Below are 15,802 nucleotides of genomic sequence, written 5' to 3'. Positions count from 1 at the left end.
CATGGATCTCTGCACTAACTTTGCATATCTAGCTGACATAGTAACTTTGCATATCCATAGTAACTTTACTTGTTAACATAGTAAACAACTATCCTTTAGTTGCAATAAGGCCACCTAAGCCTATTTGTTACAATAAGGCCACTTAAGCCTGTCCATGACTTCGATTTATCACAATGTGCATTCTGATGTAACAGTTTCTTCACTAAAGACCATTGCCCATTTGCTCTATTGTTATGGGCCAGGGTTTAGAGAATCCCAAAGTGTATCATGGAGTTCATCTGACCCACGACTTTTAATAGATTGTGGTATGGGGAGCACATGGTCCACTCTACAGGTGTGGTACAGCAGAAATGGAAAAGTATTTTTTTAAAGCAAAACAATGTTTATTCTATGAACTCAAGTTAACCTTTTTAAAACATACAGTGAACATCGTAGCAACCATTAATTCAAATACAACCCACAAAGAATACAACACTAAGTAATCCTTAATAAATTCCCAAACAACATCCAGACGACAAGAAAAACACCTTTTAACAGAAGCACATCAGGTTTACATTCACTACTGAAAACAGTTATAATTCTGACTTCATCAAATGATCAAGAGATAGTCTTTTCATAGCAGAGAGATCAACAGTACACCTGCTTTGTCTGGCTTCAGCTCCAACACTGAAAACGAAACCAAAAAAACACAGACACACCCAAGCTTTTCTCAAAGTGAAACTAAAAAGCAGAGCCAGAGCTCAGCTCCACCCACACTCTGACATCACTGCAGTAACATGAGCAGCCAAACATTTCTTAAAGCGACATTCTCATGACAGTATGAGAATCTCAATAATTTCCATTAGTGTCCAGGTGAATGAGAAGTTAGTAATTTGCTTGTTTCAACCTATAGGTCAATAACTACCTCTGTTAAGGGGATACTTTTCATCTGCAATCAACACCTAAAGGTGTGATATCTGCCCCATGATGCCCAAAGGAAATATAATAAGAGGGATTAATTGGCAACTTCATGCTTGAGGAAATAGGTGTCAGAGGTGTGGTATGAAACTGTAGCCCCAGTTCTCTGATTGACAATTACCCAATGATTGAAGAGAATCACACGAGTGAGAGAGAGAAAGGGAGATGGGAACGGAAGGGGTGTGAAGACAGGGAAAAAGATGGAATACAGAAAAAAGAGGGGCAAAGGGAGAGGGGTGAAAAGAGAGTAGAGGGAGAGAGAGGGGTGAGAGAGTGAGAGGCAAGACGGAGGGGAAAAGGGAGAGGAGGAATGGAGAGTAAGAGAAGAGGGACTGGAAAGGGTGAGGCAAAGGTGCAAAGAGAGAAAAGGAAGAAAAGAAAGAGGGGGAAAAGTGAGGAGCTATAGAGGGACAAACACTGATTCTAGAAAGTATTAAAAGAAACACATTACAAAGCAAATGTAAGGGACGCGATTCAGCAGCCTCTTCTCACCAACTTGGTGTCGGAACGAGGCTGTTGAATCTCGCCTGAGGCTGCACGGGAATTACGACGCTTGAAACTTTCACAATCGAATCAATGGAATCGAAAAACATTAGTTAATAGTATTTGTCGCCAAAAATATCTGTTAGACCTTTGCAACATGAGTGAACCTGTACGATGTGTTCACTAATATAACTCATTTTACGAAAACAAAATACTGCAGATGCTAGAAATGCAAATAAAAACAAAGCGTTGGAAATACTCAGCAGATCAGGTACCATCTGTGGAGTGAGAAACGGTTAACATGCAAGTCAGTGACTTAATCACAAAGCAAAGAATTTGTTCTGATGAAAGCTCAACAATCTGAAACATTAACTCTGTTTCACTCATCACATGTACTGTCTAGCTTGCTGAAAGTTTCCAGCACTTCATGTTTATATGATAGATCACTGTACTTAATCAGAATGGATTGCTCAAAGATAGAAATCGAGAAGAACGCAAATGCACTTTTCCTGCTTCCAGAGGAGTTGAGGGCTTCTGCCTTTACAAAATTCTTTAATAATTGCTTTAATTTGAAGTTAACATGCTGACTTCAGCAACGCGAGTGGGCTCAATGACATCTGACAATTAAACTTCCAGCTAGAAGTTGAGCAGATTTGTGTACGGCTGTTTAATTCTAATCGAGGTGTTCTACTAAAACAATGATTGAATATGTCTAACTAAATGTAGATATGTTTAATGTTCAATATTTACACACAACTTATGAAAAATCTTAAGTCTGAATGCCCAAGTATAGTTATCCCACCATCTCAGACTGTCGCAGTGTTGACTCCGAGTGTGCAATGCCCCAGATCAACTGGTACGATAACATAAATGAGACTATGTTTCAACGTACAGCAATCTTGCTTTCTTTGCTCATTATTCATTTTGATCCTCTGTAATATTTCCGTCAAATATAGAAATTTAAGGATTGGGTATAAACAGATCTTTATGTATGCATAATCATTAATCCAGCTGTCAGTAAGAAAGACATGCATTTATGTAGCACCACTGATGGCCTCAGGTTGTTCCAAAGGACTTTATGACCAATGAAGTATTTTTGAAGTGTTCAGCACTTCTGTGAACTCTGCTTTTCCAAAGTATAAAATTCTTCCTATAAGACCAGAAGATATAAGAGCAGAATTAGGCTATTCTGTCCATTGGGTCTGCTCCGCCATTCGATCATAGCTGATATGTTCCTCATCCCCATTCTTCTGCCTTCTCCCCATAACCCCTGATCCCCTTATTAATCAAGAACACCAGATTTGTGTTTGAGGTGCTGTAACCTAGAGGATTACAGACCAAGAGCTGGAGGTAGAATTAGACAGAATAGTTCTTTCTTAGAACATAAGAACTAGGAGCAGCGGTAAGCAATTTAGCCTCTCGAGCCTGCCATGATGAGACCCTGGCCTCAACTCCACCGTCCTGTCTGTTCTCTGTAACCCTTCAACCCATTACTAATTAAAAATCTGTCTAACTCCTCCTTAAATTTACTCACTGCCCCAGCATCCATCACACTCTGGGGTAGCAAATTCCACAGATTCACGACCCTTTAGAAATAGTTTCTCCTCATCTCTGTTTTAACTTTGCTACCCTGAGACTATGACTTCTCGTTTCTTTCCCACTAATTGATCGATCGTAACAGGTTTTAATGTAAATTATATAAGGATGAAGGTATTAATTCATTGTCTGTGCATACCCTACTTTGCTGATTCCAAAGTAACCAATCTGATATGCTTTCTTGAATAAACAAGGGGTTAGCTAAAAACTCACTCAGGTAAAGGTATAAAGCTATTTAAAAAGGTAAACCCAATCACAACCTTAGTAACACTGTGCATGTGCACGCACCCACACGCATGAGGGTTCACTGTTCGATTCCTCCGCTGGTATGTGGCTGAAGTACATTTCTTTCATGGTGATCTTCAAATTCCAGTGGAGTTGAAGCTAACGTAATCTGCAATTTCTGGGGACAGTTTTTTTAAAAATGAATCCGTCTTTTCAAGGTTAGTATTGCACCCTCTTTCAGGTCAAATAAATTTAACAAGCTTCCCTTGTTTACTTATAAAACTTCTGTAAGCTTTAAAACACAGTTAAGAAAACAAAGGCCCTCTCTATCTCCTAATGCAAGTTTATAAGCTTTGCTTATTTACTGATAAAACCATTTGACCCGAGCCTCATTACAAATGCATACATTTATCACCTCTACGCCTTTATATCCCTCGACTCTCCAGACACACGGTCTCCATGAACTTTTCCCCAGTTTAATTAAATAATTTACATACATGCAGTCCTTTTGGCAGAATAACATAATATTCCCCAAAAATATAAAATCCATCCTCACAGTACGAGGGAACATGTAGGGGTGGGGTTCTGGCATGAGTGGGGCATGGGGATATGTGCGGAGTGAAGGTTAGAGGGCTTCATTTCTGGACAAAGTTCCAGAGCATTGAGACAGGCATTTTAAAGATACCGGCCGGGATTCTCCAATCCCGTGGCCAAGTTCTGACGCCGGTGTCAAAAGCGGTGCGATCCACTCCGGCATCAACGGGCCTCCAGGCCCAGGTATTCACCCCTTCCTAGGGGCTAGTATGGCGGCGGAGTGGTGTCTGCTGCTCCGGAGCTCGAAAGCTGACGCATGTGCACCCCGGCTGGCGTGGGTTTGCGCATGCGCGCCATGGCCGGGGCGAGTCCGCGCATGTGCGCCATGGTCAGCGCATACTTGTGGGTTCCTGTCTCTACACTGGCCTCCAGGCAATATGTCTGAGCCATACAGGGACCCGGCACGGAGGAACATAGGCCCCACCACGGAATTAGCCCGCCTGCCGATCGGTAGGCCCCGATCGCGGGCCAGGCCACCGTGGAGGCCCCTCACGGAGTCGGATACCCCCCACCAGGACGGCCCCCGCAGCCAAAGCTCCGAGGGCCCACCGGCTGGGACCATATGTAACCCACGCCGGCGGGACTCGGTGGGCACTCGCCCCGCGCGGAGAATCGCCGGGGGGGGGGGGGGGCGCTTTCAATGGCTCCTGAACGGCACGGCGGCAACCCCATGGGCGCCGGAGAATAGGCGGCCCGGTGTCTGAGCGGCGTGACGCGATTCTTGCACCCCCCCGACGATTCTCTGACCCTGCGCGTGATCAGAGAATCCCATCCACCGACTCGGCACTTGGCAGACCTGTTTCCTGGGATGGCAGAAACTAATACCACCCATTGATGCCCATAATCCCATTAATACCACCACCCCCACAACAAAAAATTCGAAAAATCCGAAGATTCCGAGCACTTTCTCCCAAGTTAAGCTTGCAGAATTCCGAAATATCCTGACACTGCACTCCTGAATTGGGAGCTAAAATCTGGTCTAGAGAGTTTGAAAATGGACATAGATAGGTTAATAAATTGGACAAAATACGGCAGAAGGAGTATAATGTGGGAAAACGTGAGCTTTCCCATTTTGGCATCAAGAGTAGAAAAGCAGAATATTATAAAATGTCTTTTAATAATCCAAGTACACCACCTCTACATGTTTCCTTTTACTCACGTTATTTGTTACTTCCTCAAAGGACTCTAATAAGTTAGTCAATTACATTTCTCTTTCACAAAGACCTTTCCTTATTGTATTAAAAATTTCCAAGTGCCATGCTAAAACCTCCTTAATAATAGATTCTAGTAGTTTCCCTATGATAGGTGTCAGGCTAACTGGCCTGCAGTTTCTTGCTTTTTGTCTCCCTCCTTTCTTGAATAGAGTTACCTTTGCTATTTCCAATTTACTGGAACATTTCCAGCATCTCTGAAATTAAAAAATGTTGTCTCATTTGGTTCCACGTTCTCAATATGGCTACCACCACAAGCAAAATCTTCCCTTTGGAAATCTAAATCGACTGCAAAGGTAAGAGATGTGGATGCACATGCACACTCATAGGGACTGGATCGGGCTGCATTACTAATTCGATGTAGGAGATCCAAAACTCATTGTCATAGAACAGTGTGCTAGCCCACGGTTAACTCTACTTTATAATGTTCTGGCAGCAAGAGAGTACTTTTATATCTGGGGCATGCCAGGGATTACTTTGGCACAAGGTGGGTCAGCTATACAATTTGCTAAAGTATTAACGCATCCCGATACACAAGCGAGGGGTCATACGGGTCAGAAATTTGCTCTTAGATTTTCATAAATCCTTAAGATAACATTTGCATTTAATAATTTTCCTGAACATTTTTTGGTGGAGATGTTAAGCCAAGCTCTTCTAGATGAAGGTCATAGAATCATAGAATTTATAGTGCAGAAGGCCATTCAGCCCATCAAGTCTGCACTGGCCCTTGGAAAGAGCACCCCACCTAATCCCACATCTCCACCCCATCCCCATAATCCCACCTAATCCCACAGTTGCTTCACAGCTCCAGGATCCCAGGTTCGATTCCCGGCTTGGCTCACTGTGCGGAGTTTGCACGTTCTCCCCGTGTCTGCTTGGGTTTCCTCCGGGTGCTTCGGTTTACTCCCACAGTCCAAAGATGTGCATGTTAGGTGGATTGGCCATGCTAAATTGCGCTTAGTGTCCAAAAAGGTTGGGTGAGGTTGCTGGGTTACGGGGATAGGGTGGAGGGGTGGGCTTAGGTAGGGTGCTCTTTCCAAGGGCCAGTGTGGACTCGATGGGCCGAATGGCCTCTATCTGCACTATAAATTCTATGATTCTATGAAATTCTCACTAGTGTCCTGGTCAATATTTAATCCTAAACCAACATCACTAAAATAGATTAACCAGTTATTGTCACATTGTTGTTCGATGAGATCTTGCTGTTGGCAGATTGGCTGCTACATTTCACATAATACGTTTCAAAAAGTTGTGAAATGTACTACAGTGTATAAATACAAGCTCAGACTTTATTACAGCAATATGAAGTAAACATAACTACCATGTAGAGCTTCACAAGAGGAAGAAGTTGTGGATTGCCTTACCTTTATCACCACAAATCAGCTCCTTTTCAATGCATGGAACTTCGATATAACCAAAGCTCTTTAGCGTTTGTACCTGTGTTGCTGTAATGGGATGCTCCCACATTACAGTGTTCATGGCGGGACAGAAGAGCAGTGGCTTCTTAAGATCCCAGGCTCGAACAATGCAGGTCTACAACAGATAGAAAATAAATAACTGAAAAGAATAAAAAACAAAAATCTGATTATCGGATAACCACAAGGATAGCATGAACCCCCAAAAATTGCCTTACCGTCACAAGAATTGAATAAAGGATATCTTTGTGTGATATGCTTGTACACCCACAACAGAGGATATTACTCATGTTATGATTTATTCTCCATTCTACTGTATTATCTTGACTTCCTCGTTGTGCATTTTATCTCTGGGACTGGAGCAGAGGGTGCTTCTATGGCTTAATGGATTCATCGTATGGTACTCCATCACAAAAGATCAGGAAGGTCCTACATCTTATTACTAGTCCATAGTAAATCAGCCAGAGCAGCAGGAGTAATTGGTCTGCGAGCAAGAAGCTTTCTTTTTAAATTTTTGCTTGGGATATGAGCATCGCTGGCACAGACAGTATATCTTGCTCATCCCCAACTTCCCCTGAGAGGATGGTGGTGAGCTGCATTCTAGAACCACTGCAGTTTATCTTGGGCTGTTAGGAAGGGAGTTCCAGGTTTACAACCAGCTATATATTTCCAAGTTAGGATGGTGAGCAACTTGAAGGGGAATTCACAAGTGGTGTTCCCCTGCATCTGCTACTCTTGTCCTTCTAGGTGGTGGAGGTCAGGGATTTGGAAGGTGCTGGCAAAGGAGCCTTGGTGAGTTGCTGCTGTCCACCTTGTAGATTGTACACAGAGTTGCCAAGAAGCACCGTGGTGGAGGGAGGGAATAATTAATACGGTGGATGCTGTGCCTATCAAGCTGGCTGCATTGCATAGTGTGGAATGTCTCAAGTGTTGTCGGAGCTGCACTCATCAGGCAAGTGGAGAGTATTCCATCACGCTCTGGACTTGTGCTTTGTAGATAGTAGACCAGCCTTTGGGGAGTCAGGAGGTGAGCTAATTGCTGTACAATTTTCAGCCTCTGGCCTGCTCTTGTAGCCTCAGTACGTATTGTAGCTGGTCCACTTCAGTATCTGGTCAATGATGTTGACAATGTTAACCACCAAGGATGTTAATGGTTGAGGATTCAATGATGGTAATGTCGTTGAATGTCTAGGGAGACGGTTAGATTCTCTCTTGTTGGAGATAATCATTGCCTGGCCCTTGTGTAGTGGGAATGTTACTGCCTGTTTTTAATTGCATTCCCAATTTAGGAATAGTTAGTCCAGATGTATTGTCCTCTACATGGGTCCAGGTAAGACTAGCTCAGCACATACAGAATTGTTCCTGCTTTGTATGGTTTAGTGACACATAGGAGTGGAACAAAAAACATTAAAATTTTATTTCTCAATTGCATTCAATTGACAACCAAGGTCAGCTTAAGTGCAAAGGATGTTTATTCCAAATACGTTGGCCTGTGAACGCTATAAATTAACACTGTCCAGTCTACCGTCAAGACATTATTAAATATATTGATATCAATGATTCTGTATTCGACAGACGTTAATACATTGAACTCTGTGCTTGACAGAAAAACACAGAAGCAAATTATTAACTGGAGGTAGTATAACAGACTGCAAAGTATATTTCCTCTAAACTACACAAAAAGTTGGCAATAGTTGATTTTAACTTTCTTGTAATCTCAATAAACAACTCAAGATAGGACAAAGGAAAAAGTTAACTTCCAAACGTCCATCATGAGACATGTCATATAGGAGCCACCCTGACCCCAAAGAAACCTGTTCATCACTCCCAGCAACTATTTGGTCCTTAGTCCAGGTATTTGTGCGTTCACAATTAAAATGCTGTTTCCAAAATCAAGACTTGGATATGTTGCGTTCAGAATGACATGTTCAGGATCAAAACTTCTTCTGAATTATAATATATAGTATGCTAAACATCATGTGAACTGCTGATCACATTCTCTAGTCTCTGTAAGGTGGAAAATGCAACACTAATTGACCAATTTGAACTAGCTAATTCTAAGTTTTAGTTACAGGTTGAATAATACATAAGGGCTGTGAGATAGAACAAGCTGCTGAGAGTATTTACAAACATTAAATGTATAATTAGTTCATAAAGGGGTAAAAAAAATAAACATTTTAGCTGTCTCTGGTATAGTTTGAAACATAAAGATGAAACACTTTTAAATACATCTTCAGGATTCAATATTGGACATGGATAGTACCAATTCCCTGAGAACGCACACAGTTCAATCTTCCAGTCAGAACCAATTGTATGAGCTGTGATTTATGCCATGGGAAAGTTTTCACATACCTGTAGTCAATAAGCAAAACTGGGAGCACAGCACTTTTCATGTTATGATGTGGGATGGATTAATGTCTGGATATTACCGCTTTGCGACAGGCATTTCCTGAATCAAAACTTTTCCTGGTCATGTTCTGGCAATGCAGCATTGAACCATTTCAAACGCCTGATATCTGCCTCATTGAACCACACGCCCTTATATAGTCTCATCAAGTGATCCTCATAATCAGCCTGCTGACCAGCACAACTTAACTTTAGCGACAAAACTTTCAGCCGATTATTACAATCCCAGACCAGATCCCAACAGTGGCTAGGATATGGGACAGAAACCCCAATATTTTATTTTCATTTTGTAAGACTATGAGGAAAGGATACTTCGCTTCAGGAGTGATTGGATCAATAAAGAGTGATATGGTATGTTTAATAAGGGGAGTCCACACCGAGTAAAATAAGAAACAAAGTTTTATTTACACAAACAATGTGTACACTACCCAGTGGACCCCTATCGGGTTCCTCTCTAGACTGTGCTTTACTGGTCAACGTTTTACACATTTGTTAATTGAGAAACCCCGTCCCTAGCAGGAGCACAGGGAAGACGAGCATTCCCACCCCATAGGTTCCATGCGGGATATCACATTCCTCCCCGGAGAGTCTGAAGACCCCCCTTGACGAGCGCTGAGACAGAGAAGGAGGAGCAGGCGGAGGACGTTGATGTCTCTTCGGCTCCAGCAAGTCATCATGGAGTTGATGCATCGAATCAGTGGGTGTATATCTCGCTCGTGAATAACGTCTGCGACAGGGACGACGTGGCGGATGATCGTCAGGTGGTGGGTGAATTACGGAGTCGGCGTCCGAGACCTCAGAGGTCTGCATCTCCATTTCGGAGGACATAACACGGGCACGTCCGGGTCGTGAGAGAGACTGGAGGCATTACGGCAGGCTGGTTCGGCAATGGAGCAGGAAGATCCGGGACAGGTTTCTGCCGGGGCACTTCACAAGGGAGCAACCTCCGTGAGTGAATCTGATCCAGGTGCCGTTTCATTAGTTGCCCTCGGACCCGAACTTGGTAAGAGACAGATCCCGTTCAACAGACAACAATCCCGTTCGAGCCAGCGAGCACCGTTGTTGAAGTTCTGAACGAACACCACGTCGTCAGGTGTGAAGTGTCGAAGAGGTTGATGTCTAACTGGGCAACGATCTTGCAAATCTTGGTTATGACGCACCTTTGCACTGATATCCAGGAGAATCAAACTTAGTTGAGTACAAAGCCTATGACCCATTAACATCTCAGCAGGGGCCATCCCAGTTACTTCCTGTGGCATGGTTCTGTACAAGAATAAAAATCTTGCCAATTTTGTGTCTATCGAGTCAGGCATCTGTTTCTTGAGCCTCCTATTAACCGTCTGTACGGCCCTCTCTGCCAAAGCATTCAATGCCAGATAGTATGGGGCGGTGCGGACATGCCGAATTCTGTTGCTTTTCACAAAAGCGGCAAACTCTTCACTCATGCAAGTGGCCCGTTATCGGTCACAAGTACCTCAGGGATTCCATAGATGGAAAAAGAAACGAGCAATCGCTCAATGATCGCCTGTGAAGTGATTGATGCCATTTTGTGACCTCCAGCCACTTTGAGTAGACACCCTCCAGAATGGGAAACATCAAATCCAAGAAGGTTGCGGGAAAAGCGACATTTACATAAGCCCAAGGGCGCCCCAAGGGTGTAGGGGTGCCGCCGCATGGAGCTTTTGGTGCTCTTGACAGATAGAGCACTGCTAGGCCAACATCTCGATATCCGTGTCCAAACCGGGCCACCAGCTTCGCGCCAGTATCTCCATTTTGGACACTCCGATGTGTCCGTGGTGAAGGTCCTTCAACACGATAGCCCGCTCCTTCGCTGGGTCAACAATCCTCGTGTCCCACAAGAGGATACCGTCTTCCGTGGTCAGATCCGACAATTTGGAGAAAGCGTTCAACTCCCCTGGTAGCTGTCGCTGCTGTCCACCAAAGGCAAGTACAAGGTTGGTTTGCGTCCAGTCACGAACACACGAGTCAGTGCTGGAGGACAACTGCCGCATCACCTTTTTAAACGCCGCACCCTGAGACTTACCCCAAGCCCAAGGCTGACTTGGACGTGGAGAGGGGCTAGGATGGTAGCCAAATTTGGAAGAAATCGGCCATAGTAATTTACTAATCCCAGAAAACAGCGAAGTTCTGTGCCGTCTCATGGAGGGTGGCCATTCTGATTGCTCGTACCTTCTTGGCGACTGGGTGGAGGCCATCTCGGTCCACCTGATATCCCAAATATACCACTTCCCTCATGTGAAACAAGTACTTCATGCGCGCAGGCAAACCCCATATTCGGAAAACCACTTCAAGGTTCTGAAAATGTTCTTGGTCTGTGGCAAGTGACTAACACATCGTCTAAGTAAGCTGCAATGCACGGCAACAGGATGATCTCCATGAGGCGTGGAAGACTGTGCACGCCCAGGATAATCCAAATGGGAGCCGGGTGTACTAAGAGTTCCTTGTGCGTATTAATTGTGATGTACTTGCATGAGGAATTATAGAGTTCCAGGTGTAGATAAGATCTGCTCATATCCAATTTCATGAATGTTCGGTAACCTGCCAATGTTTGCCCTGTGCAGTGATTCGATCCAGAGTCCTCCCCCTATCTCCCCAGTTCTGCCTCCCACTTCCTTCTTGTCTCGTGCAGGGGTGAACGCACCTCTTCCAGCAGTCGTCTGTACATGTACATGTCCCTCCCCTAGTTCGTCTAAGTCAGTAGCCCGCCCAGTAGTGTGTGTCCCGGTATCTGGGGGAATGTTATCATTTTGTACTTGGTTATATCTGAGTGTGTTCCCTTTCGGAGCTGGAATTTATCCGTAAGCTCCTCCAGGGTCGCTACTCTGCCCTCTCTGTACTTGTCTATAACCATCAGTCTCTTCTCTCCATTTCTTGACCCATCCCCGTACCCTTTCTGCGGTGGCCATCCAGTGGTAAAACTGGAGGTTCGGAAGGGCCAGGCCTCCAACGTTTCTCCTTCTTTGTCGGACCTTCTTCCTGATCCTTGGGCTCTTCGACCCGCCAGGCAAACAAATGCCATGATTAGTTCACTGATTGTGGTGAAAAAAGCTTCAGATCAGGAGGGATCTGAACAGGAACAGGAACCTGGACAGCACGTTCATCTTGATCATCTGCACTCTCCCCGCCAGGGAGAGTGGAAGCAAGTCCTACCTCGGCAGATCCCTTTTACCTTCTTCCACCAGCTCATCAGGTTCCATTTGTGGATCCGTGTGCAGACATGGGCTATTTGGATCCCCAGGTGTCGAAATTTGGTCTGGGCCAGTTTGAACGGCAGTCTCTCCAGCTCTGCTCCTACCCCCTGTGGGTTTACAGGAAAGATTTTGCCCTTACTCAGGTTAAATTTGTAGCCCGAGACGTTCAAACTCCTTCAGGAGTTTCACTATTCCTGCCATGCTGGCCAGGGGTTTGAGATGTAGAGAGGCAGGTCATTCGCATAGAGTGAAACTCTATGCTCTCTGTCTCCCCTTTGGATACCCCTCCACCCCATCGCCTCTCTGAGAGCGATCGCTAGTGGTTCAATTGCCAGTGGCGGGGATAAGGGGCAGCCCTGCCTCTGTCCAGCTGGAAGTATTCAAAGCTGTTGGTGTTTTTCTGTATGCTTGCCATGGGAATGCTGTACAGTAGTTTCACCACGAGGTGAAATTGGGCCCAAACCCAAACTGTTCCAGTACCTCTGTGTGGTACTTCCATTCGACCCTGTCAAAGGCCTTTCCTGCATCCAGGGAGATGATCACCTCTGGTGTCCTCTCCCCGGATGGGATTATGATCACATTCAGCAGGCGCCTGCTGTTCGCTGTTAATTGCCTGCTCTTGACAAAGCACGTCTGATCTCCCGCGACTACCTCTGGTACACTTCTCCATCCGCCTCGGCAGGGCAGTGTGGACTCCTCCAACTCGGTGTGGACTCCTCCAACAGGATCTTGGCATCAGTATTAAGGAGTAAGATAGGTATAGAGTAGTTTCCGGTACCTGGGTGGGAGAGGGGAAGGTATCGGATATTTACCAGGAGCTTTCGGAGGCGGAGGAAACTCCGGTGGAGGTGCTTAAGGGCAAGTGGGAAGACGAGCTAGGAGAGATAGAGGCGGGTCTATGGGCGGATGCCCTAAGCAGGTTAATACCTCCTCATCGTGCGCCAGGCTTAGCCGGGCACATATGATAGTGGCTAGGATAAGCACGTTTTTCAGGGTAGAGGATAGGTGTGCGAGGTGCGCAGGAAGCCCGGCAAATCATGTCCACATGTTTTGGGCATGCCCGAAGCTTAGAGGATTTTGGCAGGGTTTTGCTAAGGCAATGTCCACGGTACTAAAAACATGGGTGGTTCCGGGTCCGGAGGTAGCGATCTTTGGTGTGTCGGAAGATCCGGGAGTTCAGGGGGCGAAAGAGGCTGACGTCCTGGCCTTTGCCTCCTGGTAGCCCGGAGACGGATCTTATTAATGTGGAGGGACTCGAAGCCCCGAGTGTAGAGACCTGGGTTAGTGACATGGCTGGGTTTCTCAGTCTTGAGAAAATAAAGTTTGCCTTAAGAGGGTCAATGTTAGGGTTCTCCCGGAGGTGGCAGCCGTTCGTCGATTTTCTCGGGGAAAATTAAAAATGTCAGCAGATGCAGTATTCCAAGGGGCAGGGGTGGGGGGGTGGGGGGGATTGTTGTGGTATGATTGAGGTGTGTGAAGATTGGGCTGGGGGGGGGAAATGTTTATTTTACCATGTTGATGTCATTGTTTTTGTTACTGTTATAAAACATTTCAAATACCTTAATAAAATATAATTTAAAAAAATGAGTGAGATGGGTCTGTATGACCAACACTCCATTGGTTCTTGTGTTTTTTGGGGATCAGTGATATTTAGCTTGAGCTAACGCTAGTGGCAGGGTTCCCCTTGATAATGATTCAGCAAACTTTTCCCGCAGCTGCATGGCCATTGCTGGCGTGAATTGCTTTTAGAAGTCCACGGGAATCCGACTTTCCCAGTCCGGCCCCAACGCCTCCCCCTGCCTGCATGGAGTTGATGCTCTCCAAGACTTCCCTCAGTTCTAATGTCTCTTCCAGGCCCCGTCTCTCTTCCTCCCCCACAACCGGTAAGGCCAATCTGTCGAGGAACTGCTTCATCTGTGAATATCCCTCTGGGGGTTTGGAGGAGCACAGCTCTCGGTAGAAGGTCGCAAAGGCTTCGGTCATCTCCTCTGGTACTGCGACTATCTACAGTTCCTATCCTTCACCTGGGTTATTTCCCTTGTGACTGTCTGCTCCCTCAGCTGGTCAGCCAGCAGGCGGCTGACCTTGTCACTATGTCGTAAAACATCCCCTGTCTGGCGGGGCTGGTGCACTGCTTTCCCAGTCGATCCTTCTCCCTCAGATGTGTCTCTTGGAGGAAAATTACATCGGCCTTCAGGCTTTTCAGATAGGCGAAGACTCTGGATTGTTTCACCGGGCCATTAAGTCACTGACGTTCCAGGTGACTATCCTGATGGGGGGGGGGTTCTATTCCCGCCCACCCCCCAAACCATATTTACCTCAGTGCGCCCCTGCACTGCAGGGTTTTCCTTTGTTTGGAGGGCAATCCAAGATGGCCAATTTTGATGCCCTTGTTCCTGCTGTCACCATGTGTCACCTGCTGTAACCAGTGTTCTGCCCACCCTCCTTAACTCACCACCCCCCCCCCTCACCCCCAGGCCTGACTACCCCTTTTCTTCCTCCCCCCAATCCTCTTCTGCCTCCTCGTTTTCCCCCTGCCTCGAGTTTTACTCTTCCCCCTCCTCCCCCGGTGAAAGATTACCCTGGGGTTTGGTTGGGCATGGCACCCGAACCATACCTTTCTTTTGAACAAGGCTGCATTAAATTTGGCTCGTGTTTAGCCAGGTCTGCCCCAATATCCTGATACACGTGGATCGAGTGCCTTCCCAGTTACAGGACCACGTGTGTCTTGTCCAGTTCAGAATACATTCTCTATCTTGGTACCTGTGTAGCTCGGCAATAATGGCCCTTGGTTGCTTCCCTGCTTTTAGCCTCGGCCGGAGTGACTTGTGGGCCCTATCTATTTCTGGGAGTTTCGGCAGGTTTTCCCTCCCACCCAGCTTGCCCAGCATCCAAGTTACGTACACTGTGGGGTTTCTGCCCTTGATGCCCTCTGGCGGGCAAACAATGCAGAGGTTCTGGCAGTGCAAGCAGCTCTCCTGGTACTCCAATCTTCCCTTGAGCATTCCCTGGGTCGCCACCAACCTTTAAACCTCCGCTTCTAATGTGGGATTCGGTCCTCTTGGTCAGTCAGCACCTCTTCGAGCTCCCGCACCGTCGCTTCCTTGCGCCTCCATCACCGCTCAATTTTTTACCAGCGCCTCCCTGAAGGGGGCCAGGACATCTGCGACCGCTGCTTTCACATCACCATCATTTACAGCTTGATCGGGTCCCTGTGCTTCAGGAGCTCCTGCGTTAGGAGCTCCATCTACTGACTTATTGGCAGCAACCCGGCTCGGTCAGCTATGTCCAGCTCTACCTCGCTCCGCGTGTCCTCCGCCACAGCTTTCCTCTCCTGGCTTCTGCTAGTTTTACCATCTCTTCGGCCCCTTGGCTGTTTTGAGGGCATCTCTGTACGTCCAAGATGATCTTGGAGGAGGATGAGGGGGTTTTTGCTAGCTTTGTGGCCTATTTCTGGGCTAAATGTGCCAAATTCCAAATTTCCAGAGGGAGAGCCACCTTTCCTGTGTCCGCTGAGCGCATCCCCGCCACCAGAAGTCAACTCTGCAGTTTAAGTCACACGCAACGCAATTACCTACCAGCCTCTCTCTCTCTTTTCCCAGAATCCTACTCGGTTACTTCTCACTACAGTCCTCTGTTGGATGCTTCGCGATCCCCTTCTCAGTTGCGGTGAGTGAGCCAACTTATCCCAGAATCTTCCTCC

General features: G+C 46.2%; 1 protein-coding gene across 4 annotated transcripts in view; it reads right to left on the bottom strand.

Moving 5' to 3' along the window:
* The window catches only part of ppcdc (phosphopantothenoylcysteine decarboxylase), a 198,325-nt gene that overhangs the window by 107,075 nt on the left and 75,448 nt on the right, over positions 1–15,802 (bottom strand). For all 4 annotated transcript variants that reach the window (XM_072492918.1, XM_072492917.1, XM_072492921.1 and 1 more), the window contains one exon: positions 6,431–6,599. In XM_072492918.1, coding sequence (XP_072349019.1) covers positions 6,431–6,599 — 169 coding nt within the window. The remainder of the gene's footprint in view (positions 1–6,430; positions 6,600–15,802) is intronic.

The sequence above is a fragment of the Scyliorhinus torazame genome, chromosome 30 (assembly GCF_047496885.1).
Source record: "Scyliorhinus torazame isolate Kashiwa2021f chromosome 30, sScyTor2.1, whole genome shotgun sequence".
NCBI lineage: Eukaryota > Metazoa > Chordata > Chondrichthyes > Carcharhiniformes > Scyliorhinidae > Scyliorhinus > Scyliorhinus torazame.
This window is presented reverse-complemented; position numbering and strand designations above follow the sequence as displayed.